Source organism: Microtus oregoni, unplaced genomic scaffold (genome assembly GCF_018167655.1).
Source record: "Microtus oregoni isolate MIOR12 unplaced genomic scaffold, Mior012 000005F_ref0000423, whole genome shotgun sequence".
NCBI lineage: Eukaryota > Metazoa > Chordata > Mammalia > Rodentia > Cricetidae > Microtus > Microtus oregoni.
In genome coordinates, this window is record NW_024543064.1 from 60,807,349 (window position 1) to 60,833,810 (window position 26,462).

Genomic DNA, 26,462 nt, shown 5'->3' on the forward strand with positions numbered 1-26,462 from the left:
CTTAGGGAATCTGGCATTTGGAGAAATCTAGGCCTGGGTGAGGCAAAACCACATACTGTCTAGATGGGAGCAAGTAACTGCTGGGCTGAATTTCTTCCTTTCTGGCTCCTTGTTCTATGGAGCATTCACATCAGGAGCCTGGGGGCTGCAGTGGAGAATACATCTGGAAAGGGCTGTGTAGCCGGTCTCTGTAAATGATGGCAGTGTCAGGTCCAAGAGCCAGAATTCTCCTGGAACTGGTGAAACAGGTTCTTCTCTACCAAAGCAGCCAGTTTCCTTATCACCGGCAGGAGCCACAAATGGTCACTTGTGGTTCTTTGTGGTGCCTATTAGCACGCCAGAGAGCATGTGTTCTCCAGGGTCCCTCGAGCACCCCAAGTGTCTAACCCTCCTCACCTCTTCCTCCAGCATCAATGTCTCCAGCTCAGGAGATTCCTGCCCCCCAAGCTGCTCGTTTCCTCTTATATCCCTGATATTTCAGCTATCCTCTCTCTCACCCCTCTTGTTTTCACCTCTTGGTCCCCTCTTTGTCTTCTTCTCTCACTCACCCCTCCCCACCTCTGCCTCTTCTCCTGGCCAGGCCCAGTTGGCTGACCTTGTTCCATCTTCTACTTTCTCTCTCTGCTCTGAACTCTTACAGATGCCTCTGGCTGTATTCTCTTTCATATCTACAATGGAAATATCCCCCTCAACCATACCTGGACAGGTCACGTCATCAGTTTATACAGTGCTTCCCAAAGGTGTCTCAAATATGGCAAAGACATAGAACCCTAAAGGTTTAGGATTAGACAGAACAGGGGCTCACAGTTTGGACACCTATATTCTACTTTAATAGAATTAAAATTTTAAAATTAAAATTAAAATTTTCTTAAAATCTTATTCTTAAATATTTCTAAAGACCAAATATAGGAAATCCTGGATAATATATACAGGAAAACCATGTTTTCCTATAGTGATGGATTTTCCCCTCCCCATATGTATTTTTGGGTTATGATGGTAGGGAAAGGGTGATCAGCAAGGCTCTGAAATGACAAGTGTTTACCATAAGATGTTTATATAGTGCAGTCTCTCAAAAAACTTGATTCAAAACTGAGTAGTAGATTAGCGTCACTGCTGCTAGTAAGAAAGCCAAAGGCAGGAGTGGTAGGTTTTTATCAGGGAAGGGCTAGATAGGGAATACTTTAGATTGCGGCCATATGATCTCTGTCATTGCTCAGCTTTCATTGTCATTTGAAAGCAACCACAGACAACGTCTAAATGAATCAGCATGGCTGCGCCCAAATATAACTTTATGTGAAGAGGTGGTGGTCTAGAAGCTCCCGTCTAGGACATGAGATCATTAGGGTTTCTGTATGCCGAGAACAAATGGTCCAGTAAAACCACTAAATGCCTGTGCAGTACATATTTTTACCTCCAAAGAAAACAGCCATTTTCACCAGAGAAAGAATTTGATACCTCTTTTCCTAGTTAAAAGTCTCATTTTGCTGTTTTTAAAAAAATACCAGTCCAAAGTTCTTTATGGATTAAAAGTTCAGAAAAATATGACAATTAAGAAACCCCTCAGTTCCCACTACCCAGAGGCACACACCTCTGGATATTGTCTCTTCCAACCCATAGATGCACATATTTCACTAGGTAACTTAGAGAATCTTGGAGCCTTCCCATTAATACATAAGAAATCTACCCATCCTTTAAAACTGTTGCCAAAGAGTCTTTATGTAAACATATCAGTACCTTTTATTTATGGTATCTCTACAGAGAATTAGGTATTTCCATTTTGTCATGAATATAAATTATGCTAAGGGAAAGTTCTTAGCAGCTCTGTCCCTGAGTTCTGATGGCCCTTACATCATCTCACTGAGGGAGCGCTGACGGGTTAATGAGTGTCACTAAGAATATTGATTACGTATTGCCAACTTGTCCCCCAGAAATGTCATGCTAATGCATATAGGTAATTGCTCTTTTCAGATGTGATTAAGAAAGTATCTATCTACTGGGTTGATTATTCTAGAATATCAGGGCTAGTCCAATGCAATCAGAGGGGTACTTAAAAGAGCAGAAATAGAGGTAGTGTTAGAGCAAGATTTGTGGTCCTCTCTGCCATCCTTAAAGATAGAACAATGGTCACAGTCTAAGAACTGAGGTAGCTTCTAGCAGCTGGTAAGGCAAGGGGACAGCTGTCCCTTCAGAGCCTCTGGAAGCTTGGCCAACCTTGACTTCATCCTAGCAGTGTCTGTTCTGAAACTTTGATCCCCACAATTAAAAGAGAATGAATTTGTGTTGTGTTAGACCATGAAGTCTGTGGTACTTTGAATCAATTGTCAATTAATAAAAAATGTATGTCTTTACAAATTTCCTACTCAACAAATAACATTTTCTTTATATGCTTTACTTTGATTTCAGTAAGATTGGGCCTTCTGTTATCCCTTTGTATACAGTCATTAGGTAAATGCTGATGGATCACAGATCTCTTAGAGATTCTGAAGGAAGTTCTATGTTCTTTTATGAGAAACAAAACATATTTGCATATGCACTTGGGGCCTAGAAAGTGTTTCAAGCTCCTGGACCTAGGCTAAGAATCCCCATGTAGACAGCGGTAGTAGAAAGGGTACCAACAACATTCTCTTACTTAAAGTTAGAAGTCTACAATATAGGAGTACTTCCCACAAGGTACCAGGTAAGAGTCCTGGCTAACCCGATGCTTCATGCCCCAGGGTTACAAAGTCTGGGCAGCATCTAACACTTATGCTCCTTGCTCTCTGCTTTCTTTTCTTTTGCTTCCAAGTCTGGAGGCAATCTGTTTTCTGTAGTGTACCAGAAATTTCCCAACTGCTCACCTTTTCTTCTTAAACAATTCAGTCCAAAACCCACTGTGTGAGGCTGAGGCAAAGTTCAGATAGGGGAAGTTGAGATAGTTGAGAACAAGACACTAAGTCTGAGCAGTGAAATCCCAAGTACATGATGTGGAAGGTTCTTCTATGTGTTGCTTTTATTGGTTAATGAATAAAGAGACTGCTTTGGCCTATAGCAAGGCAGAACTTAGCTAGGTGGGAAAAACTAAACCGAATGCTGGGAGAAAGAAGGTGGAGTCAGGGAGAAGCCATGTAGCCCCGCAGGAGACAGAAACCAGAACTTTACCTGGTAAGCCACAGCCTCATGGTGGTACACAGATTAATAGAGATGGCTTAAATTAAGATGTAAGAGATAGCCAATAAGAAGTTAGAGCTAATAGGCCAAGCAGTGATTTAATTAATATAATTTCTGTTTGGTTACTTTGGAGCTGAGCAGCCAGGAACAAACAAATGGCCCTCCTACAACAAGTACACACAGGGTGTTGCTCTGCTTTGAGTGTGTACTCCCAACCAAACATACATGTTGAAAGATGTGGTGTTTAGAGGTGAAACTTAGTGGTGTTTGGTTCAGAAGGACAGACTCCTTATAAATGCACAAGTGTTTTCTTACAGGAACAGCTCAGAAGGAGGAGTTTGGAATCTTTTCTTTATGTTTGCTTGTCCTTCTGTTTTCCACCAGGAGTCGAAGCAGAAAGACATTCTCACCAAGAGCTAAGAAGATGCCCATGCTGTGCCCTTGGGGGTTTCAGTTCCCTGAACCACAAGCTCCTAGCCCCACCCCCAAATTTTCCTAGAGTTACTGAGTCTCGTATCCATATCTCTATCTCTCTAGCTCTATCTCTATATATTAAATAGCAACAGCAAATGGACTAAGATGCTCATGGTGGTGGTTTGGTTGATGGTGAATGAATGCAAGTGGGGTGAGAATGTGTGTGAGGCCAAGAGACAGCAGTGAGAGGAGATAGCCTATGCAGAGAGGGCTTGGCCACATCACTAAATGCATAAGAACAGTAGAGGCCATACACTTACAAATAAAGAGGAAATGGAGACCCAATTCTGTAGTGCTGGGCCAGAACTGGAGGCTGAAGGGAGAACTCATGGTTTAACGTCGAGGCAAATACAGAAACTCTAGTCTTGGAGCTGCATGTACAGCTATGCGCGTACGTGCGTACGCGCTGCCAACAGTGGTACCACAGCAGCACCTTCTAGAACTATTTTCTAGGTCGGGAATGGGGAAAGTCTGAGGGGAGCCTGGAAGTACTGGGGTTCTCAGGGGATGACATGACAATGTTGGGAGATATAGGGCCACTTTAAAGCCTCGTTGGCTGCATCTGGGAATTTCTTTTACTAAAATAAAAATCACAGCACAAGATGATAGTTCTCTGGATGGCAGGAATTCATGAATTATGCAAATACATACAACCTTTGAGTCTACCTTAGAACAGAATATTTGAATCAATTTGAAGTACTTCCCTATGAACATGACTGATGACTAGAGAAATTAAATAGCTTTGCAAAGGAAAACCCAACAGACATTTCAGCAAGTGATTAGAATCCAAATCGGCTATGAGGGTGCAGCAGCTGCCATGATCACATGACTGGGTGCAAGGTGATGGATGAACCCAGTGCCAGGTGCTTGCTCCTGCCAAATACTCACAGCCTGAATCTAATTATGAGGTGACGTCAGACACCTGAATTGAAGCACACACTGTTCAGAAGTCTGTGCCCTTCAGAAGTATTGTCGCAGAGGTCAAGGAAGTCCAAGGAACCATTCAGCTAAGAGAAGTAGCAACTGAACACAATGTGCTATCGGAGTTGGATTCTTTTACTATAAGGATGCTACCGGGACAACTAGCTAACCTTGAGGAAGTATATACTGGGTAATGGGGTCAGAAATATACTCTCAAATGGATCAAATGGGAAAATTAATATTATCCTGTCAAGGTGTAAAATTGAGACTGTTTCACAACAAAAGTTCATTAAAGAAAAATGTCTTATATAAAATTAATATAAGATAACACAGGAATGGAGAACACAGTCTGCTGTCTGCCAAGATCTTGGGTCTTGGGTGTGAGTGCTGGCTGCTGCAGAACACAGGCACTGGGCAACAGAGCAGCTGATGTCTCAGAAAACAAGCTTATGGACTTAGTGATCTGAGTGCTCACACACAGACATGATTTCCCAGAATGCTTCCTTTTGCTCTCTCCCCAGGGTTTGCTCTGCAGACAAGTGTCTCCGTTGTCCATCAGACCTTACGAATAGTTCAGTACATGGGATTTTTCAGATGCTGATGACTTCTTTCCCAGTTTTAACAGATCTTCCTTACAGTTGAACAAAACTAGTTTATCAATTGATTGATCATAAAATGAAGAGTTTTTGGAGCAAGGTTCAAATGGCCAAATTGTAGTTGTCTGAATAAGCAATGCTCTACTCCCTAGGCCCAAAGCAGAGAGAGTTCAAGATGACCCCAGAATAGCTTTTGTGCCTGGAAGTAATGAAGTTCTCAAGGAATGGATATGACAGAGACACAGAGGTTATTTTAAAGTCTCATTGGCTGCATCTGGAATTTTCTTCTTTTCAACATCAAAATAAAGAGATGAGCAAAGACAGCTCTCTGGATGGCAGGAACTCATGAATTATGTAAACATAAACAAATTTTTATGTCCAGAGTGGAACACTTACCTCTTGGTATGCATGAGAGGACAGTTTCTGGACCCCTTTGGGTGTAGAAAACAGAAAACGTTAAAGCCTCTGCATAAAATGGCATAGTATCCATATATGTCACATGTACCATCCTTCTGTGTGCTTTGGGTCTTATCTAGTCATGCGAATGCTATATAAATTGTTGCTACACTATTTTATTTAGGGAGTAACAATGAGTAGAGCCTGCGTGTTGAGCTCAGACATGTTTATTTTTCCTTACTATTTTTGATATGTATCTGGTTGAATCCTTGAATATGGAACTCATGGATACGGAAAACAAAATATATCATTTCATAATCAAATCAAGTTTTGTGTGGAGCACGGTTAGGTTCTAAAATGAAAGAGTTCTGCAATGGTTGTTTAGTATAGACTTTGCGTACTCAGCCTTCCCTCCATGGTTTTTTTTTTTTTAATAGCTTTTTCTCTCTGCAGTTGTACCATCATCAGGATGATGTTGGTGTCCTTAGCATAAGCGCTTCACTCTAACCTGTGACACCCGAATCTTCATTATAGCCCCCTGAATTAACTGTGCTGAGCCAGCCTCTGAGCCATGCACCTGGGCAAAGATCCGAAAGGCCAGTAAGGTTTGTTAGAGTCGAGAATGAGATTATAGGGCAGGAACTAAGAGGCTGTGCAGTCTTTGTTGTGCATCGAGAAGTGCCATGGCCACCTTCTGTGCCTACATTCCTTTTTCTGGGCTCAGGAAGCTGGCAGGACAACAGACACAGACTCGCACTGATTTATCTGTCTTGATACCACTTCAAAGACTCACATACTGCACACAGTGGTTCCTGCCAGGGTCCAGAAGGGCCTCGAATGAATTTTTGGTCTTATCTCCTTGGAAACAAAATGTACAGGGAGCCCATTATTTCTGAGCTGCCTGGCCAAGACAGAAATAAGGAATTTCATAATTACAATGGATTTTCACATAAAAGCCTTCTTGGTAGAATGACTTTGGGGTTGACCTGTCTTTCATATACCTTTCAGAAACAAGGCGTTGAAAGGGAAGGTAAAAGAATTTGAACTGTTATGAAGATGTAGATGTATTACAAGATTTTATTTTGCAGTTCAGCTACTGTAATCATCCCTTGTTCCCTTGTGGCCCGATCTACCTCCTAGGATTTGCTCTCATAGACTATCCCAGGTGAGGAATAACCATAGATATTCAGGAGAATTCCTTTGTGTGGGTGTGTGTTTTTCAAGACAGGGCTTCTCTATTTAACAGCCTTGGCTGTCCTGGAACTCCCTTTGTAGACCAGGCTGACCTAGAACTCACAGAGATCTGCCTGCTTCTGCCTCCTAAGTGCTGGGATTAAAAGCTGAAATACACCATGTATTCCTTGCCGGGGATTTTAATGAAGCCAAAATATTATTCTGGTTATTCCCTTTGCCTTCTTTGTACACACACAGGGGAGAGGCTTTTTAAGCTGGCCTCTGTTGTTGAGGCTCAGCAGAGTTGGACACCCAATCTGTACACTCTAGAGAGGCAGAGACAGCACAGACTTCCTGGCACAACAGACATTTGTGGGATTGAGCCATATTTCTAGGTTTTTGTCATTATATTTTGCATATTCCATACACTCTTCCTGATACCTCTTTCTCAACTACCTGGTTACTTACAGTGTTGTCTGCAAAGTACCTCTTTGAAATAAAAATAGTTAAGTTAAACCACAACTTCAGTACTTCTAAATAATACACTTTAAACTCCATGGTCCTTAATATGTGAGGAGGCTTCCAGGATTCTACCCTTGCAGGTCCAATGATGGACAGAGGATGAAGTTGCGGAGTGTGTGTGCGGTGAGATGATGTCCACTTACCCATGAGCTGTAAAGGAGCATAGGGAAGGTGGAAGCTGGGTAGTATTTCTCCTGCTGTACAGCAGACAGAAGCTTACTGTGTAAGAGGGGAAACTCACCCAATTTCTACAATATTAGCCAAATCCCCATCTCTAAACTCTGTCTAAACAGCACATGTAAAGGTAGAGCAGGGAAACCCTGCACCCCTCTCCCCAGGGGGGTAAGGTGAACTTCATTGGTGATCAGATTCGGCTGAGTTTTGCTTCCACAAACATCAATTATTTACACACACAAAGAGGAATCAAGGCTCTGGACTCCAGAGGCCAGTATGGGACTTAAAAGGAGAAAGTGTTCCTGGCTTTATTTGCATCTTCGTGGCTCTCCAGTGCCCACCTGTGCTTTCTTGGCATGCCTAGTTCTATAGATCCTTCTTGATGTCACGTAGCTCCCATTTCTTCACAAAGTCTTCTCAGATACCACTCTCCAGGGCAGACTGCATCATATTTCCCCAAGGTCCCTTATAGAGAAAACACCTCTCTATTCCAGGGTGAGGCAAGGAATGAGAAGAAACTATTTTTAGCTAGAAGAGCATCATAAATGGTCTAGAATCGGAGTTCTGCTCTTTCCTTAGAGTCCTAAGGGCCCTACTTTGTGGTCATTCCTCTGAGATGGAGATTATTTCCCCATGTACTAGGAGGAAAGGAAGCCTCAGAAAGGCTATGTGACTGGAAAAAAAGAACTAGTCACATTTGCTTTACCCTTTTGGCTGAGTAGTGGCCCAGACCTCTTGACTAATTTACCTGAGATAAGCTGCTACTCTTAAAGAGAAGTTGACTAAAAAGTAAGTGTAGTTAACAAGCAAACAGGTAAAGAGATAAGAGCAGGTGTAAGATGTGTAAGTTAATGGAAAGGTAGGTTGACGGAGGCCCGACTCTACCGTGCTCTTTATCCCTGCCCCTAGGACATGGCCACCAAGTTTCTTGACTTTAAGACTCTTAACCCTCCCCCCTCTGCTACTTCCAGAAGGGAAGGGCTGGGGCAAGAGCAGTACAGTGGTGACCTACAGGAGTGGGAAGATACCATGTGCAGAGACAATACTGTAACGGTTCAAATACTGTATTTACAGAGACAGGAGGGCTGCACAGGATTTGCCCAAGGCTATTCTGCTGTCAGTGGGTAGTGGAGCCTTGCTTGCAGGTTCCACAGCCTGCTCTGATCATGTGCTAAGCTCTGACAGGCACGGGAAAGGCCCCATTCGGCAGCATGGGCACTAGAGGATAGAAGGGAAGAGGTCTTCCCGAGAGGACTGAGCCTCTGTCTTTTATTATTAATTTTCAGAGCAGCTGTTTAAGCCTCCTGTCTCCTTCTATTACACTGTTCTCTCATCAGCAATACTGGGCAGCTCTTTCTATGTAAGAGGATCCTTATGTTAGGGGCACACCTATGTGATCCCACCCAGAAGGTACCACACTTAGACCTGCTAATAAGGCACCCATCTTCTGAGCTACTTCTTCACATCTGAGATAGCCACCAGCATCTGTCCCTAAACACCTTAGGACGCCTTTGTAGCAACCGAAGTGCTATAGGTAAAAGCAAACTCCTGCTAGCTTTCACTTTTGTACGGAGCACCAACCTAGGTGCGCTGCACTTCACCCGCATGAGAACCAGTTCTGCGGGCTGGGCTATGCACCAACGAGGAGCCAGATGCTGGGGATTTGGAAACAGGTCTTCTAACTGATTGGCCTTTTCCTCTGCAGAGTTGGCTGAGAACCGAGGCAGGAGGGTCTGTCTCTCCTTCCACAGATTATAACCAGCCCTGGGCACAATCCTGCCTTTCTTGTCTATGGTCTGCCTCTGGGCTCTTCAGCCACTGTAAAACTGCCGCTCCAGCACCACACAGACACAGAGGGGCCACAGAACACTACGGGGTGTTTTCAAGAGCCATTTCAGGGTGAGGAAGGATTTATTAGGGCAAGTGTGGAGGCCCTCACTTTCCCAGGACTTTCAGTACCTGTCTATTTTGAGGACACCAGGCTCATTCACATTGTCCCTGTTGGGTATGCTAGGGAGGGCACTGGCTTGGGAATTCTGTCTTGGTGCCAAGAAAGGGCAGGGGCAAGTGTGAGTGAATTTTCTCAAGGTCCCCATTTCCTGATTATCTAGACTCCTAAAATAAGTCCATGCATGGATGTTTGCTAGGGCCTGGAATAGTGGCAAGTGGGGACATTTACTGCCTTGCTCTCTCTATTTTAAGTGTCACTTATGCTCTGGTGTTTTTATATTTATGGATGTCTACTCCAGCCCAAAGAACTGCTGTGCTTTTTCCCATGGCTTCCCCATAAATACTTATTGAAAAATGAAAAAAATATTTTATTTTACACGATATATGTGGTTGAGCTTCATGTAGTCCCTATGGGCATCTCTACTCTAGTTCAGATTTTGCCTTAAGAAAAAAGATGAAAGTAAATAAACATAGGCTCTGAACAGCCACACAACACTGGCCTTTCTTCGTCATAGCAAAGCATATTCTCCTTGTGGGCAACATTAAAGCAAAGCACATTATCCCTGTGCCATGAAATCTCAGCCTCTCTGTATGAACAAGGAAACAGATGCCAACTGCTCTTTGAAGAGGGTCAGGGCAAACGGATTCTTGCCTGAGCTTTCCTCGTCAAGGATGCTGCTCCTGCCCTCCAGGTTGCCTTGCCCTTCCTCTGCATCACTTTCCCTGACCCCTCTGGGGTGGGTCCCTATTGTGAACGGATTTCTACCTAACCTTTGGCTTTCGGGACTTGTTGTTCTCACAGCTATCTTTGGAGAGGAAGCAGTGATGATCTTCGTCTTCCAGAGGATCATGATGAAAACTGGTTTCCCAACAGATGTGGCCTAGGCCCCTCACTGATGTCATAGTGTGCATTTTCTTGGAAAGGGCGTTAGGAAGCGCCTGACGCAGCCTATGTCAGGAGAATCAGGAAGTGCGCTTTTAAGGGAGAGGGTGGAGGTGCGTGGGACGGATGGAAAAGCTGCAGTTAGAACAGAACTGGGGGATGGAAGTGACTCAAGAGGACTCCGAAGTCAACGCCTTGCTACCAACCCCTGTCGGAAACTGCTAGAGAATGGTTATGCAGCTCTTTTTCTCCTTAGGGACTGGGAGCAAGCTGGGAGCCATGATGCAGACCTGAAATGCCTCTAGCAATTCTCAATGTCCTATCAGTGACTTAGAGCAGAGTTGGCAAACTGGAGCTTTGATCCTTGCTTTGGAAAAGACAGTTTCACTATTATGGGACATAACTATATCCAGTAGGTAGTACAATTACTCTATAATCGCAAAGCAGAGCAGGTACAACAGCAGCAGGTACAACACACAGTGCCTAAAACAGCTCCCATTTATTTCCTTACAGGAAAAGTTTTCCCAGCCTTGGTATAGAGCAGGTACTCAGGGGGTGAGTGGAGAGTGACCACTTCAGGCTGGGGCACTCAAAAGAGACTTCATAGAGGGATGAACTAAGTCGCAAAGACCTATAGGACTTAGTTCAAGGTGAAGAGAGGGTCTTTATGCAAAGAAGTCACAGAAAACTCAAGACAATGGCAATGACCAGGGAGAAATTTGACAGGATTGAATTTTTGTATGAGACAAGACCAGGATGGAAGGACACCTGCAGTTAGGTTGGAACAGCAAAGAAGCTGTATGCTAAGACAGACTCTCCTAAGTGATGGCACATTCCATTTCCTACTCTAAGCACGCAGTAGGGAATGGGGAAGGAAGTGACTCTGGAAATTCATTTGACCCTGAGAATAATTTAAAAGTGCTGATTCTTAGCTCCGCCTCCAGAGACTCTAGCTTAATTGGTCTTCGTTGGAATAGTTTTCAATTTTCCAGGTGGTTCTATCATCCATGGGGGCCCCTCTTCCTAGAGGGAGGAAATGGTTAGGCACGTGCCTGCTGAAGCTTCAGGTCAGGTAGGCTAGCAGGTGCCCGGCACATGTGAGTCAAATTAAATCAGCAATATTGGCTTGTACCAGAGCCAGCTTGATAAGCCTCTGGTTTACTGGAGTCAGCTATACAGCATGCAGTTGGCCACATGGCTTCCAATAAAAGAAACCACTTCTGCTTGCCTTTGCCTCGTCCTGGAAAAGCTCACGATGCTCAATGCAATATCGAGACGGTTTATAAATTGGACATTTATAGATTCTTCTCTGTTGTTTTAACGTGACCATTTACAAGGCCTTACAAAATTTGCCCTCTGCCTTCTTGCCTCTCTGGTTGGCTCCCAACCCCCATAACGTCTCTTCTATGTGTAACTCCACGCCAGCCACTCTGGCCTCTTTGTTGTTCCTGGAGCTGGGGATGCCCGCAGCATCCCTCCCAGCAGACATACGCAGTGCTCACGGGCCATGCTCTAAGACGTCCTCTCCTGGCTCCCTGACTGTAGCCGGCAACCTCCCTCCCACATGCTAAACTCTTTTGCTAATGTACCCTTCTCCTTTGGGGGGTTTCTACACGAACACCGTGGAGCTCCGTCTGTAGACTCCAGCTCTTGTATGGGTCTTGTATGCTCCAGGCTTGGATCACCATCGGTGAGACATTGCTTACATCAGTGGCCCAGTTTTAACTCTGCTAGAGAAAGAAACGTTCACCTTCTAGGAGGAGATCATGGGTCACCACTGCTCTCAACAGAGGTTCCAGGCCACCTGAGCTTTGCGGTTCTCAGCTCAACATGCTCAACATGAATGTTCAGAAACTGCAGGCATGTACAGGTAGTCAGTGTGGAAACACAACTGTCTGAGCACAGCCTGTGGGCCTAGGCCCCGGTGCCTGATGGGCCCTGACCCATCAGAAAGAACGGTGCATGGACTCTGTCTGATGCCACTGCACCACAGAGCGTGCCAGTGTTGCTGTGGTCCGGGCGGGACATGTGTGGGCGGGGCACTTGCGGGTTGGGCATGGGCTGGAGCCCTGCAGGGGAGATGGGCTAAGAGTACAGATGATGAACTAGTCACTGGCTCTCCCAGCTCATTGTAAAATCATCGGGCTTGAGAAAATGGCTCCTGTGGGACCTGGTCACAAGCCTTTAGGAGGGATGCTTCTGAGGTCGGTGGAGTTCAGTTTGTTCACTCACAAAGGAGAGAATGGCCTTAGAGGAGTGATTCTCAACCTGTAGGTCACGACCCTTTCATAGGCCAAATGACCCTCTCACAGGGCTCCCCTAAAACCATCTGAAAACACAGATATTTACATTATGATCCATAATAGTAAAATCATAGTTATGATGTGGCGACAAAAGTAATTTTATAATTGGGGGTCATCACAACATGAATTAACAATATGTGTTAAAGGGTTGTAGCATTAGGAAGGTTGAAAACCATTGCCCTAGAGAGTAGGTGGCCAAACCATGAGAGCTAATTCTGATACTCCTACTTAGGCTGTGAGTCTAAATAAAATATACTGGGGAGGGGGTATACTCAACTTCTCGCTCCCTCCGTCCCTCCCTCCTTCCGTCCCTCTCTCTTTTGTGTGTGTGTGTGTGTGTGTGTAAGCCAGAGGATAGCATTGGATCCATTTCTCAGAATCTATCTTATTTCTGAGGAGTTTAGCAAATGAAGCTGAGCTCACTGATTTGGCCACATCAGCTAGCCAGCAAGTCCCACAGACCCAGCTGTCTCTCACCGACCCACAGAGATGCATGCCAGTGCACTGAACTTTTTAGATGGATGCTGGGTGCCCAGACTCAGGTCCTCATGGTTCTGCAACATGTACTTTACTGCCTGAGCTAATTCTACAACCCTGAACTATTTCTCATAAGCCACACACAGCAGTGTATTTTGTTGCTGGAGTCACCTGGGGAAAACCCAGGGCTTGCTTATAGAACTAGTTCTCCTCTTTCCTAACTTCATTTGTTCTGCTTTTCAGGGTCTTAGACCTTAGGAAGAATGCCTAACTCAGTGCCAGGGCACAGTGAGAGTGGAAAGGGTGTGACTGTGAAGTGGTATTTGTGATTCCCATCACAGACCTAAGCATTATTGTCAGAAATGAGGAGGTACCAGGTCAGTGGCAGATGCTTCTTGCACAGGGCAGATGGAGACTACCTTAGGTGCAGGGAGCACATGGCCTGTGTGCTAAGTATTCAGCTCCACTCTGATGGAGATACTGCTGAAGACAACACACAGGTCACTGAATGGATGTAGCTTAATACAGTGACAATTACAAAATGAATAGTTTTTGGAACTCTGCAATGAACCCCCCTCAAATATATTTCAGACTTTGGGTCACATAAAGGTTTCTTACCACACATCTAAAAATAATACAGACCCAAGATCTCAGTTTTCTACTCTTAAGAAACGTCACTAAGAGAATGAAATGTCAGCCACAGACTGGGAAAAAATATCTCAAAATTATGTATCTAACAACAGCTTTTCAAATCATATAAAGATTTTTGAAGATTCAATTCCAAGTGAAGAAAGACTCACCTTAAAAAAATGATAAAACAAGTGAACTGGAATTTTGCCCAAGAAATTGGGATGGTAAACAGGGAAAGCTGCCAAATACTACTGGTTATTAGCAAAATGCAAATGCAACCATAGCAAGATCATTACACACCTAGTAGGCTTCCTAAAACTAAGACAGCAAGGAGGGCAGGCTTTGCCAAAGATGCGGAGGACCTGGAAGGTCAGGATGTGCTGATGGGGATGTGAAAGAACAGGCCCCTCTGAAAAGCAGTGTGTCCCTTACCTCAGCTCTTACACACCCGCCATATAACACAGCCATGTCACCCCTCGGCGGTCAGTCCAAAGACGAAGACATGCATTTTCATGCCAGCTGCATTTTTAATAACTGGAAGCTGAAGTGACCATTCTGGTTCTCAACTGAGGAGTGACTAAAACAGACTGTAAGAACTCCACACACAGAGTGCTGTGCAGCAAAAGGAGAAATGCTCTATGGCAATGTGCTAACAGAGATGAGGATAAAGAATTATAAGGATGAGGGAAGCCCGAGCTGGGAAGAAGTAGGTGAGCAGGATTAGGAGAGGGAGGGTAGTGTGTGTGTGTGTGTGTGTGTGTGTGTGTGTGTGTGTGTGTGGTCACAGGGCTTGGGATACACACATGAAACTGTCAAAATAAAAATGCATCACATAAGAAGTCGACTTCCCAATGGCATTGATCCCTTTATGTAATCCTGGAGACAATGCAGTTGCTTACTCTGCTGGATAGAAAACAGATCAGTGGTCGGCTGGGTTGGGAGGAGTGGGGAAGAGCAAGGTTGCAAGGACAAGAGAAGATCGAGAAAGGAGAGAACACAACAAAAACCAAAGGGCTGAAGGTAACTCTGGAAATGCTACAGGTTTAGTCCGTTGGGTGTAGAAGCAATTTCTGTTTTAGACTATGTGTGATTTGTTTCATATCAACCAGATGGTTAAACATATATAAACATATGTGTCCTGTAAGTTAATAAAGAGAATGGCTGTGATAAACAAAAGATGACATGAATACTTCCTAAATGAAATTAGGAGACTGGCAAATGTATTAAATTGCAAAAGGAATAAAACAAGAATGTACTTATGATGTTTCTTTGTATCATACACCATTGTGCACACAATTACAGTGGTAAATGTAAAAACTACTGGTTACAAGTCATGTAGATACTAATTTTGAGATGAGACCCTTTCTCTCATTTAGTTCTGGTGGTATATAAGAGGGACATAATTTTTCTGGGGGAAAATTTGATAATATGTAGTAAGACCCCAAATAGTACAAAGCTTTGAAACAATAAATCTACCATTAGAAATTGATCCCAAGTCAACAAGGGTCACATGAGAATATAGAAAAAAAATCATTATATTGATTTTTAAAAATAGTGAAAAGACTAAAAAGAGCACAAAATCCAACAGAGACTTAATTCAATAAAACAGAGCATCTTTTGCCAATACATCCATGAAAAATACAATTATCGAAAAGATTTAGAGACATAGAAAGATGTTTGTTGGATATCACCAAGTGTTTGAAACCATAAAGCCAGTGTGAAGAATATATATAATTTTAGATAGAATATATAAAGGCTCTACACTGATGTTTAAGACAAAAGGATTAGCACAGATTACCCCAGGGTTGAGTTGTTAGGTAATTTTTCTTTCATCTTTTTGATTTGATTTCTACTTATCCTACAGGTGATCTCCACTGCTATGATAATTAATACCCCAGCAAATGCTATTTGAGAACAATCAAAGATCCTACTCTATCAGTGAATACAATGGACTTTGGCAGTCCTCCTAAAACCATTTCTAAGTTATCAAACAGTTGAGATGCCTTGGGAGGGGCTGCAATATTTCTGCTCTGAAAATGGAGCCTGTAGGCTACTGCTTTAGGGTTGGGCCAAAGGTGGCGATGGCACAGACCGGCTCTGCCATCTAGAGAAACTGGCATACCCCTGAGGTCCCTGCAGGAAGTATGACTACCATCAAGCTGCAAAGAAGTAGTGTTTGTGTTGACCAGGGCAGTGGATCAAGAAGGCCGAATCCCCTGAGCAGCACAGACTCCAGGACCAGTTCCCACACCTCACCCACAGGGTCAAGAGTGAAGAGCAGCAAGGAACTTGCTTGAGTCCTAAATCCCACTTTACGCTCATGGAAAGTGAGGCTAATAGGACTGACTCAGTTGCTATTCCATCAGCTGCAGCTGGGCCTGAAGTGAAATCAAAGCCACTGGGTCTTATAACTACATCGGCCGTTTCTGGAAATAGATTCCTGTGGAATCTCAACACTCAAGTCTCAGTGAGCAAGAGCTAGCTCTGAGACATAGCTTCTCCTTCTCCCCTTCCTCTAGGGAAACAGGAGAATTAAAGTCCAGGAACCACTGCTCCTGTGCCACTGAACCACGTGGTACCACAGTACATGATTAGGTTATAGGCAGTCCCATACACCAAGAACTACTTGAGTCTAACCACTGGCTGGCTACAATTGGGTTGTCAAACGGCTTTCATCCACAGAATCAAGTGGTCAGGCTTGGATAATCATGAGTTCCCAGGCAGTGCCTGTACTGAGCGACAAAAGGCACCATAATCAGGGATGCTTTGGTGTGGGAGGAGTGCTTAATGGCACATTACCCTTGAAATAAGATCAATCATTCAGAGTACTAGATGGATTCATCTTGAACATTTCTTTTACTACATCATCCTCTTGTAAACAAAAGCTAGGAGCTGGGCAGGTGGCTCAGTGGCTAATCATGATCGCTTCTCTTGCAGAGTTTGATTCTCAGCATCCATGGCAGGATTACAACTTTCTATACTTCCAGCTCCAAGGGCTCTGGCCACACTCATGTGCATATACAAACAACCACACACACAATACAAAAATTAAAAACCTCCAAGTATTCATCCTCACACCCTATCACAGCCCAGAGTTCAAGATGCTCCTCAATTTACTCCTTACTGTTTTAATTTCTTAGGGATGCAGCACAAAACTGCCTTCCTGGATTGCTTCTTGTAACAGAGGGCCCAGGCAGAGGAGCCAGGGTCGGAAACCTGTCCAATTGGGAACAAATGGATGAACAAATAGCAGGGGAAGCTCGAGATGGACAGAGGCCATCATTATTGTGGAGTTGAACTCTGGCTGAGCTTTGCTTATCTTGAGGATTTTATTCCAGTCTGGCTGCTCATCACTAGCCGCAAAACAAAGGAGCTGTACGGTTCTTCTAGAAGGATCCCTAATAAACACCTTGCACATTTTCCCCCTCAGGATTCATGACACCATTTCCTTCTATCTGTTTCTAAACCCCAAGTGCCCACTCTCCCACATTCTGCCTAATGAATCACACCCATTCTTTAGCACACGTTTCTACAGCACTGGAGACTCTGGTCTGTGGAAACCTAGTTCTCAGAGTCCTGACATTTGACACAATTTCCAAATCCTAATTTATCTCCACAGTTGCACACAGCGCTCCCTTAGGTCTACAGTGCTGGGACAGCACTGGTTTTTGCCCAGGCGGTTACACTCAGGGACTCTATGAACACTGGCTCACTGTCTCCTTCAAATGGAACAGTCTGGATCTGGGGGTAGGCTGGAATAGTCAGGTGTCTTAATTGTTAGATTTAAACACCAGTCTAAGGTAACAAAGCATCAGAAACCAGCAGTGGAATGCAGCGGCAAGCACAGTAAATCCTTATTGCCCGTGGCTAAAATGAGACACAAATAACCACGGCTATCGCGGAAAGGTATGAGTCGATGAACCTGTCCTGCATGTGGAGTGGTACCTGAGTGACTGGAAAGACTTACTCAGCTCGATGATCAGCAGTTACTATGCCCTTTGGAAGGTATTGTGCTGTAACTAACAGGGGGATAGCAAGGAGTCTAAAACAAAGATGCTTGCAAAGCACATACTGAATCTGGAGTAAGTTCATCCTCGGCAAGCGCCAAGGAACTGAACTTTAGAGCTGTGTGAGCTTCCCATCAGTGGGCTATGGAAAACCACGATGCCAAAATTTTCAGGTATTTAGAAACGTAGTGGGAACCAAGGGCCGCTTGTGAATTGAATCAGTGTCTCACCTTTTACCGAGGAGAGAGAAGACAGAAGCGTTTTCATCTGCTGATAAGGTATAATGGCTCCTCATTAATTTCAGATGATAATGGAAATGGAAGGACAACTTTCTATACTCTGATTCTAAACTCACTAAGGCCCTTGGCCTCTCTGATAAGCAGTTACCAGTGTGACATGGGAGAACAGAGGCACTTTAAACTTGGAGCCAAGAGAGTAATTCTAGCTACAGTTATCAACATTCAGGGGGATATACTATAAAGAATTTCTCTATTTTGTGGGCTTAAAAATAAAAGTGGTTAATCACTTTGATTTTTCTTCCTAACCAGCCTTAAAGTCCTAGGCCCATAATACTATCAAGAGAATGGCATGCAGATTTTCCACATCTTCCCTGTTCTCTCCCTCCCTCCCTCTTTTTTTTTTTCCTGGATTTTCAAGATAGGGTTTCCCTGTAGCTTTGGAGCCTGTCCTGGAACTAGCTCTTGTAACCCAGGCTGGCCTCGAACTCATAGAGATCCGCCTGCCTCTGCCTCCCGAGTGCTGCAATTAAAGGCGTGTGCCACCACCGCTGGACCCCTGTTCTCTTTCATGCATAAGTACTTTCCATGCCTCAGGCCATGATTCCAGAGTGAGGAGCCCGGAACTCAGAGGCAGAGAAAAGACTGCTACTGGATGGTACCAGTTATATAGGCAATAGCTTGGTTACCCAGCGCTCCAAAACAGGGAGATTTTGCCCCGGGAAGTCTGTCTGGGCTGGCTGTAGACTCTGCATGGGGAGAATTGGTCTAGACAAAATTGCTGGCTTCTAGGGTACTAACACTATAACTTTGTCTTTAAAAGCTCATTCTCGCGGTTTCGAAGTAAAAGGTTAGAGGGCTCATGGTGGGGAGGAGACACAGAAGGGGTTCTTTTCTGCTACCCCCTTCTCAGAGTTCAGTGAGTCCCCCTGAAGGAGAGGGTCTGGGCCGTGGCATCAGCCCAAGAGGGGCCATATTGGAATCCAGACAAACCGGAGTCCAGACTGAGAGCCGCACTCACCTCGTGTGGAAAGTCAGCCAAGTTTCCACTGGTGAGTCTGGATTCTGTAGGCAATTTAGTGATTTCCTGTTGGCCACCCCCCACTGTTGCCCCCCTCCCACCTGCAGGCAGTCACCCATCCATAAATCCTGTCCAGCCCTGGATTTCTGCCCAATGTTTCAGAGGGTTGGACTCACCAAGGAGAGCCGAATTCCCAGGATCCAGGACCAGCTGTGTTCCCACAGGAGACATCAGCACTGAAGGAAGGTTCGGTCCAGTGGCTAAGAGCAAGGCCCTGATGTCTTCCAACTGTGTGGGGACTTGTGGGGGATCTGGGAGAAGACAAATGGGGAATCGGGAGGTGAGAGCATGCCGGCTGTGTTAAAGGAGACAGAGAATAGGCAAGTACCCCCGTGTGTAAGATAGGTGCGGTTGCGATTGACTTCATTTTTCCTAGAGAGAAGGTATACCTATGAAGGTGAGTCTGAATTTCAAAGTTAATATTTGATGCCTGGAATAATAAGATCTGTAATCAGAACCAGGCCTGTGAATTTCAGAAGTTCTCATTTTCTACCGCTTCCAAGCACACCCCCACTGGCTCTTTCTAACGATATAGATAAATTGAAACACGTTACAAAGATGATATTTTTTTTGAAGGACGATTTTACCATTTACTATATGCCAAGGTGTAAGATAAATAGTTTTCCACCAATTTCTTTACTTAACTCATAAGATCCTTAGGAATGAGGCAATTTGTAACTGTCTCCACAGCTAGAACATTATCCAAGGACTTATTTAAAAGGATTTGTAGAAGTGTCTTTTTCAGTGTGAGGCAATCTAGTTGTGAACATTTGCTTTGGGGTGTAATTCTTATGCCCAAGCAGGGCAGGGGGACGCTATTGTGTGGTGTCATGCTTCTAAGGAGTCAGGGCTGAAGTCTTCAGAGGTAGGTTTGGACAGGCCCCTCATGTGCTTGGCATTGTGGTAGTGTGCATTAGACATGTACGTGAATGTTGATGCTGTCTACTTCAGGAGCAACCTGTTTACCTTTCTGCCTTTGACGAAGACCATCACAGAGAGAAGACAGTGATGAAATGATTAAGAGACATAGGGCACTCAACCATTTTCACAGGGAAAACATGCTGACATTTATGAACCCACAGTTTGAACTGTGGCTGTGCCATTGATTAACTTAGGCTAGTCCTTCGCCTGCTGGGCCTTAGCTGCCTCGTTATAAAGATCTCTTTGAGTAACCAGCCATCGTCAGTGTCTTTATTCCTCTCCTCCTCCTCCTTTATGTATTTATTAAAAGCAAAAAGGGAAGGCTAGTCTCATCTGAGAAACATTTTATTCTCTTTGGGCCAAATGTCAGCCCCTGCTTATGTTTCTGTGGCTTCTACGGCAATTCTTTGTGTGTATGTGTGTGCCTGTTTTACCTTCCCAGGGGAAATGTGAATTCTCCAGTGGGAGACACCTCCTCATTTTCCCCTCAAACTCCACCAGTGTCCACTTAACTTGGGCTTAGAGGTAACACTCAACAAGTATCTGTCGGCTGCCCACATGAATGACTGAAAAAATGAATGCCCATATCATTCCACGTCGCACTTTTAGACTACAGGTTAAGCCACAGGACTTGATGTGAAATTTTTAGTTTGATATACAAAATTTCCCCTTTAAAAACTAAACCATACAGTGGGACCAGGAGCAATCCCTAAGGAATGATCTGGCTTTTTGGAGCCCATTTTCTATGAAGAGAAACTGCTCAACCTAGACATGAGGGGGAGGGCCTTGGTCCTTTCTCAACATGGTGATGTGACAGAATCCATTTACTTCCCATGAAAGGCCTTACCCTCTCTGAGGAACAGATAGGGAGGTTGGTAGGGTGAGGGAAAGTTGGGGGGAGTGGGAGGAGAGGTGTAACTGGGATTAGCATGTAAAAATAAAAATTATATATATAAACTAAGCCATATTGTCACTGATAAAAAAGGAAATATTTCCATGTTGACATTTGTTAACTGAACCAAGACTTCTTATAGAGATCTGAACAGTGGTTGTTTTCTCTTGGGAGGTTTGAGTATGATGGGGAAGGTGCCATGCTCTTCAGCCACATTGATGGCCATACTCTATTTGGGATGCAGTAAGAACTGGCTCAGAGAAAATACTTCAATGCTGATGCCACAGTAGCACTCCCAGGCTTCCATCTCTGTTAGCAGAGGAAGCAAGGGAGGGCTACCAGGGAGGAAAACCCCACCAGGGAGTACTGCCACTCAGCGCAACCCCAGAATAGCGGCACAGTCGATGGAACCCAGTGGAAAACAACGGACATCCTCCTTTGTTCTGAGCCAATGTTCTGCGGCTTCCTATGAAGTCTGGAGGTTTACGCAGCCACCAGCAAGATGAGACCACAGCTGGGCCCCTGAAATCTGAGTGGGCAGGGGCGAGGGTTCATCATCAGCTGTGGGTGTGAAAACTGAAGTGTAAAGTTTATTTCCCCCAGAAAAGGGCCACGGTGGACGCTGACGTGCACATATGTGACACCTAATTATTATTTCTCATATTCTGCTTCCCGCTCTTAGAATGACAGCTTTCTCTTGGTGAGAAAGTCAGCATATGGGCTCTAACTATTGCTCTATTTGTAAAGGCTAAGGCTCCATCTAGAAGCTTCTTTTCTATCTCATCTATCCATTCCTGAACCAGTGGAAAGGAAGTAGAGGTGTGTGGGCAATGGGGGATGGAGCTTGTAAGATGTCCAGGCTCTGTTCTTGGGAAACATCGTGGTGGATGGTGGCCCAGGAATTGTTTGTTTGTTTGTTTATTTATTTATTTATTATTTTCAAGACAGGGTTTCTCTGTGTAACAGGTCTGGCTGTCCTGGAACTTGCTCTGTAGACCAGGCTGGCCTCCAACTCACAGAGATTCATCTGCCTCTGCCTCCCGCGTGCTGGGATTAGAGACATGGGCTACCACTGCCTGGCAGGACTGTTCCTATTTGTAAATGTTTATTTTACACAAGGATCTGTGATAGACTTTTTAATAAGGAGTTCTTATGCGTGGATGAAATAATTTTTACACATATAAATTCTATTTTTTCCAAGACAAGATTCCTTTGTGTTGGAACTCATTCTATAGACCAGGCTGTACTCAAACTCGTAGAGATCTACCCGTCCTCTGCCTCTCAAGTACTCAAACCACCACCACCTGGCTACATACAAGAAATTTTTAATGCATGTTTTTCATTTGCACTTCAAAGAAAAACCTAACATGGGGCTTAAAAGTCATTTTCTTTGCCAGCTCCATTAGACAAACCTTGTTCCCCAGCAATGTGGGCAATCCTCAAGTGTCGGATTTCTCATAGACCTCAGGATCTAAGATTCAGCAAGGAGAGTGACCTGTTGAGTTATCTAATGCCAGAAAGGTTAACCAACAAGGTGGAGCCAGGTTGCACACTCAGCTCTGGCAGGTCCCAAATTCTGTGTTTTCTGTTTGATGGGCGGTTATGGGAGGAGGGAATAAAGGGACATTGGGCCTATTTTATGTTCTTAATTCAGTAAGGGGGAGAAAGGAGCTGAAGGGTTGGTTAGCACTCCCCCCAGTACACATGAGACTGGTTTTGAGATTTTTTTTTTTTTTTTACCTAGAATCAGGAGCTGTGTCCCCTCTGTCTGTTCTCCGTGAAGATTGGCTGCCCTGCAGGAATATAGGCCCTGGTCAGAGAAGGCCACATTTGTGAGCAGCAAGGAGCCCTCATGCAGATGGTGGGAGGAGCCCAGTTTGCTTTTATTTCTGAACCAAGTGACTTCAGCTTCAGGCACACCTATGGAGACAAAAATATGCTTCTATCAGACAAATGGCAGGTGAATCCAGGATGTTGAGAGCCTCTGGCCACCCCACCAGGCTCTGCAGGAAGCATCTGCCTGGGCGTCTTCTACTGTCCTTCAGCCAAACCAAATATCACACCTTGGGTTTCTTCTTGTCTCTAGAACTTTTTAAGACTTCTAAGAGATGAAGCAGGAAGGGGGAGGCCAGTTAAAGGAGGAGGGAACAGTAGCAGCTGGTAAATGACTCTTGCCAAGTGAAAAGAATATCCAACTTCTCTGGAGAAAACACCCTAAAATGGAAAAACTAAATGTATATACCTCATGAAAATGAAAATTCTACAACTGAGCCCAACCGTGCTCAGTAAGAAAAGCCACATATAGGTATATTACACTGTCTGATTTCATGTCTGTAAAAAGCTGGTGACATTATACACATGGGAAGTCTCACCAATATGCCTGCTTAGCAAGACCTAAGCAGGGACCACACCAATAGACACGATAGTGTGGAAAGGGGAATTTCATGAAGCCTCAACCCCAGACAAAGAACTACAGGTCGCCAAGGAATGCTGAGAGCAGGAGAAATAGTCTTCCCCAGGAAAGAGCCCCCAAACTGCTTTCCTATACTAAGTGGCTAGCCTAGAAGTCACATACATACAAGTAACATTGAATGGCCTGAGAAGGCTATATTTTTATGTTTAGAAATGTATATACACATATGTATACATATATATGTACACACAGACACACACACATATATATAGTGACAAAGAAATGGAGGCCATAAATTTGAGAGAGAGTAGCAGAGTGGTGGAAGATAGGAAAATAAGTGGGGGAGGCACGCGGGAAGGATTGGAGGGAAGAGAAGGAAGAGAGAACTTATGTAACTATTTTAATTAAAGCAAAACCAGGAAACCAAGTAGCATTAATATAGGCTGTTTGTAGGCAGGGGGATGAGTGGTTCCTCTGAGGAGTGCAATGAATATAGGGAGTGGTGACAGAGAGAGAACCAAAAGCTGGGTCTTTGGCAATGTCAGTTCTTGACCTGGACATGGCCGGCTGTGGGGTGTTCACTTGGCTGATGCATCCACTTTTCTATATAGGCATTATATTAAAAGTAAAGCCAAGATATAAAATATATGTTTGACCCAGACAAATGAAAGCTGCTGGGTCCTTATTAGACTTGACATTACATAGAAACATGCTTATGCCGGGCGGTGGTGGTGCACGCCTTTAATCCCAGTACTCGGGAGGCAGAGGCAGGTGGATCTCTGTGAGTTCGAGGCCAGCCTGGTCTACAAGAGCTAGTTCCAGGACAGGAACCAAAAGCTACGGAGAAACCCTGTCTTGAAAGTCAAAACTAACTAACTAAATAAATAAATAGAAACATGCTTATATATTTTTTAAGCTGCCAGATTTAGATTTAAGAGAAAGGTTATGTGTATGCATGCCCATTTATATACGAGTATATGCATGCCAGTGCAGGTGCCTATAGAAGGGGCATGGCAGAGGCATCAAATCTGCTGGAGTAACAGGCAGTTTGTGAGCTCCCTGATGTGGGTACTGAGAACCTAACTCATGTTGTCTGTGAGAGCAGTATACAGTCTTAACCGCTGGGCCATCTTTCCAGCTTCTAGCATTTGGATTTTGAGTGTGCTCACAAGTCCCATGTTTCCAGGGCATAGTTTTCTGGTTGGCACCACTGGAAGGTGGTAGATCTTCTAAGAAGTGGGGCCTAGTAGATGGTCTGTTGGGGGGGTACCTGTGAGGAAAATCATGGAACCCCAGGCCCCTCTGTATTCATTTGCTTCCTGGCTCCAAAGTGTTTTGTTTTACTCCTCTATACATCTATCCTGTGATCTATTATGTAACTACAGAATCAGCCTCAAAGCAACAAGCCAACTGACAATAGACTGAAGCTTCCAGAACCTCCAGTGAACAGACACTCTCTCCTTATGAGCTGGTATCTTGAGTGTGTTGTTATATGTCAGAAAGGTGACCAAGACAATGGGTATCTTCTCAAAACTAGAGAACACAAAATGGTGATATCAGGAGCAGAGTAGGAAATGGACCAAAGGAGAGGACTTTGCTCTTCCACAATCCATTCTTATATTTTTGTCTGCAAGAGTCAGGGAGATTGTGTATGAGATGTGCGCCTATCCTTGGAAGTCAGATTCTGTACTCTAGGTACTTCAAGGGGGAGATTCCTTGAAGTTGGCATGCAGGTAAGCAGTCTATAGTCTGTGACAAGAGTTCCCAGATGGCCTTCTGAAGAGGCTCCACAAGAGGACAGGCTCCAAGGGAGCTGGAAGACTAAAGTTGGGAGTGCTGACTCCCAGGCTTGCAGGCCACAGAAACTTCATCTCTTACACCATCCAGCCAGCTGCCTAGTCCAGTTTGCTCATAGAACTCTGCAGCAAGCATGCAAGTAATGTTTAGAATGTCAAATACTGGAAAGTGGGGTCAATGCCAAGAAAAGCCAAAGACCTAGACTCTCAGTCTAATGATTTCCCAGAGCAGGGTTGTATTTTGTCCTTGGGACAAGGCAGCGTTGTCCTGGATAGACAGTTTACGACTAGGGGTCCAATTTCTCCAAAGAGTTGTGTGCACTTACTACTATTTGTCTTAACATTGCTCAGGAACAGAAGAGTTAATGGGAGGAGATGCAGACTTGGATTCTGAAGCCTTGTCATCCCAGGGAGAGACATACTCTGATTCAGCTCAAATGATACAAGCTTTGGGCACACCAGAAAGAGGCAGACAGCATCTCTAGACACACCTTGAGAACAGACACAGGTGAGAGGCAGAAGAGCCGAGTTTTCATTGTAACGCCACTAGGGAGAGCAAGTGCATCGTCATGTTTGCCCGTGCCAGCCAGACCTTTGAACCCCGAGCTCGAAGTTTCACATTAAAAAAAAAAAAAATTATTGGAAAGTCTCTGAAAGTGGTTGAAGAAAAAAAATTCTAGTCATCTCTCTCTCAAAAACATAGAGAAAATGGGGTCTTAGAAATCATTCCTATGAGGGCTCTCCCCTCCTGCGTCGAATCGCTTCCCTGTAGCACTTGGGAGATTCAAAATTTCCTGTTTTCTGTATTAGTCCCTGCCTCGTGACCCATGGAGTCAGGCTTCTCTGTGAGGGCAAGATTGGGTATACTCTGGAAGGGGTGATTTCTCTGGTGAGATCAGGGCTTCATGGGAGCAATGGAATTGTTTAGGATAGCGACAGGGGGACGTTCACCTCCAGTCCCTACAATATTCCCAAGAAGAGGATGCTATGGAAACCCTTCTCTGGTCTGTTAGTAGCAACCTTCTTCAGACTCTCTCATAGAGACCCGAACTGTGAGTTTCTCAGTGGATTACTGCTGCTGCCACAGTTTGGGGATTTCTTGTTTGGAACTAGGAGTCTTAGGGTAGAGAATGACTCTGTAAAGATGTCTGGAATGACAACCAGCCCTTCTATGACTAGTTTTGACAAGATAAACAAAGAATACAGAAGGGAGAAAAACAAGCAAGATCCTAGAGAGATAGCACCCCCCCCCCCGCCACTTCTCTCTCATTAGCCATTTAGACATGCCAACAAACACCTTGGAAAGATAGCAGACACACTAGCCTAAACCCAATGTTTAGAATACCCTGACAACTGGGTGTGCAATGAGCCGTGCAAAAATAGTCCACAGGCATCACTAAAAATAATAGCAATTAAGCATTTACTATAAGCCAAACACTGCAGAGATGTAAACACTTATTTTTCATAATG

The 26,462-nt window shown here is 44.4% G+C and overlaps 1 protein-coding gene across 1 annotated transcript in view; it reads right to left on the reverse strand.

Annotated features, from left to right (window-relative positions):
* The window catches only part of Adamtsl1 (ADAMTS like 1), a 380,631-nt gene that overhangs the window by 26,153 nt on the left and 328,016 nt on the right, over positions 1-26,462 (reverse strand). The window contains exons 22-23 of the mRNA XM_041652363.1: positions 22,524-22,703; positions 19,087-19,221 (exon numbers count right to left, since the gene is read on the reverse strand). Of these exons, the coding sequence (XP_041508297.1) occupies positions 19,087-19,221; positions 22,524-22,703 (315 nt within the window). The remainder of the gene's footprint in view (positions 1-19,086; positions 19,222-22,523; positions 22,704-26,462) is intronic.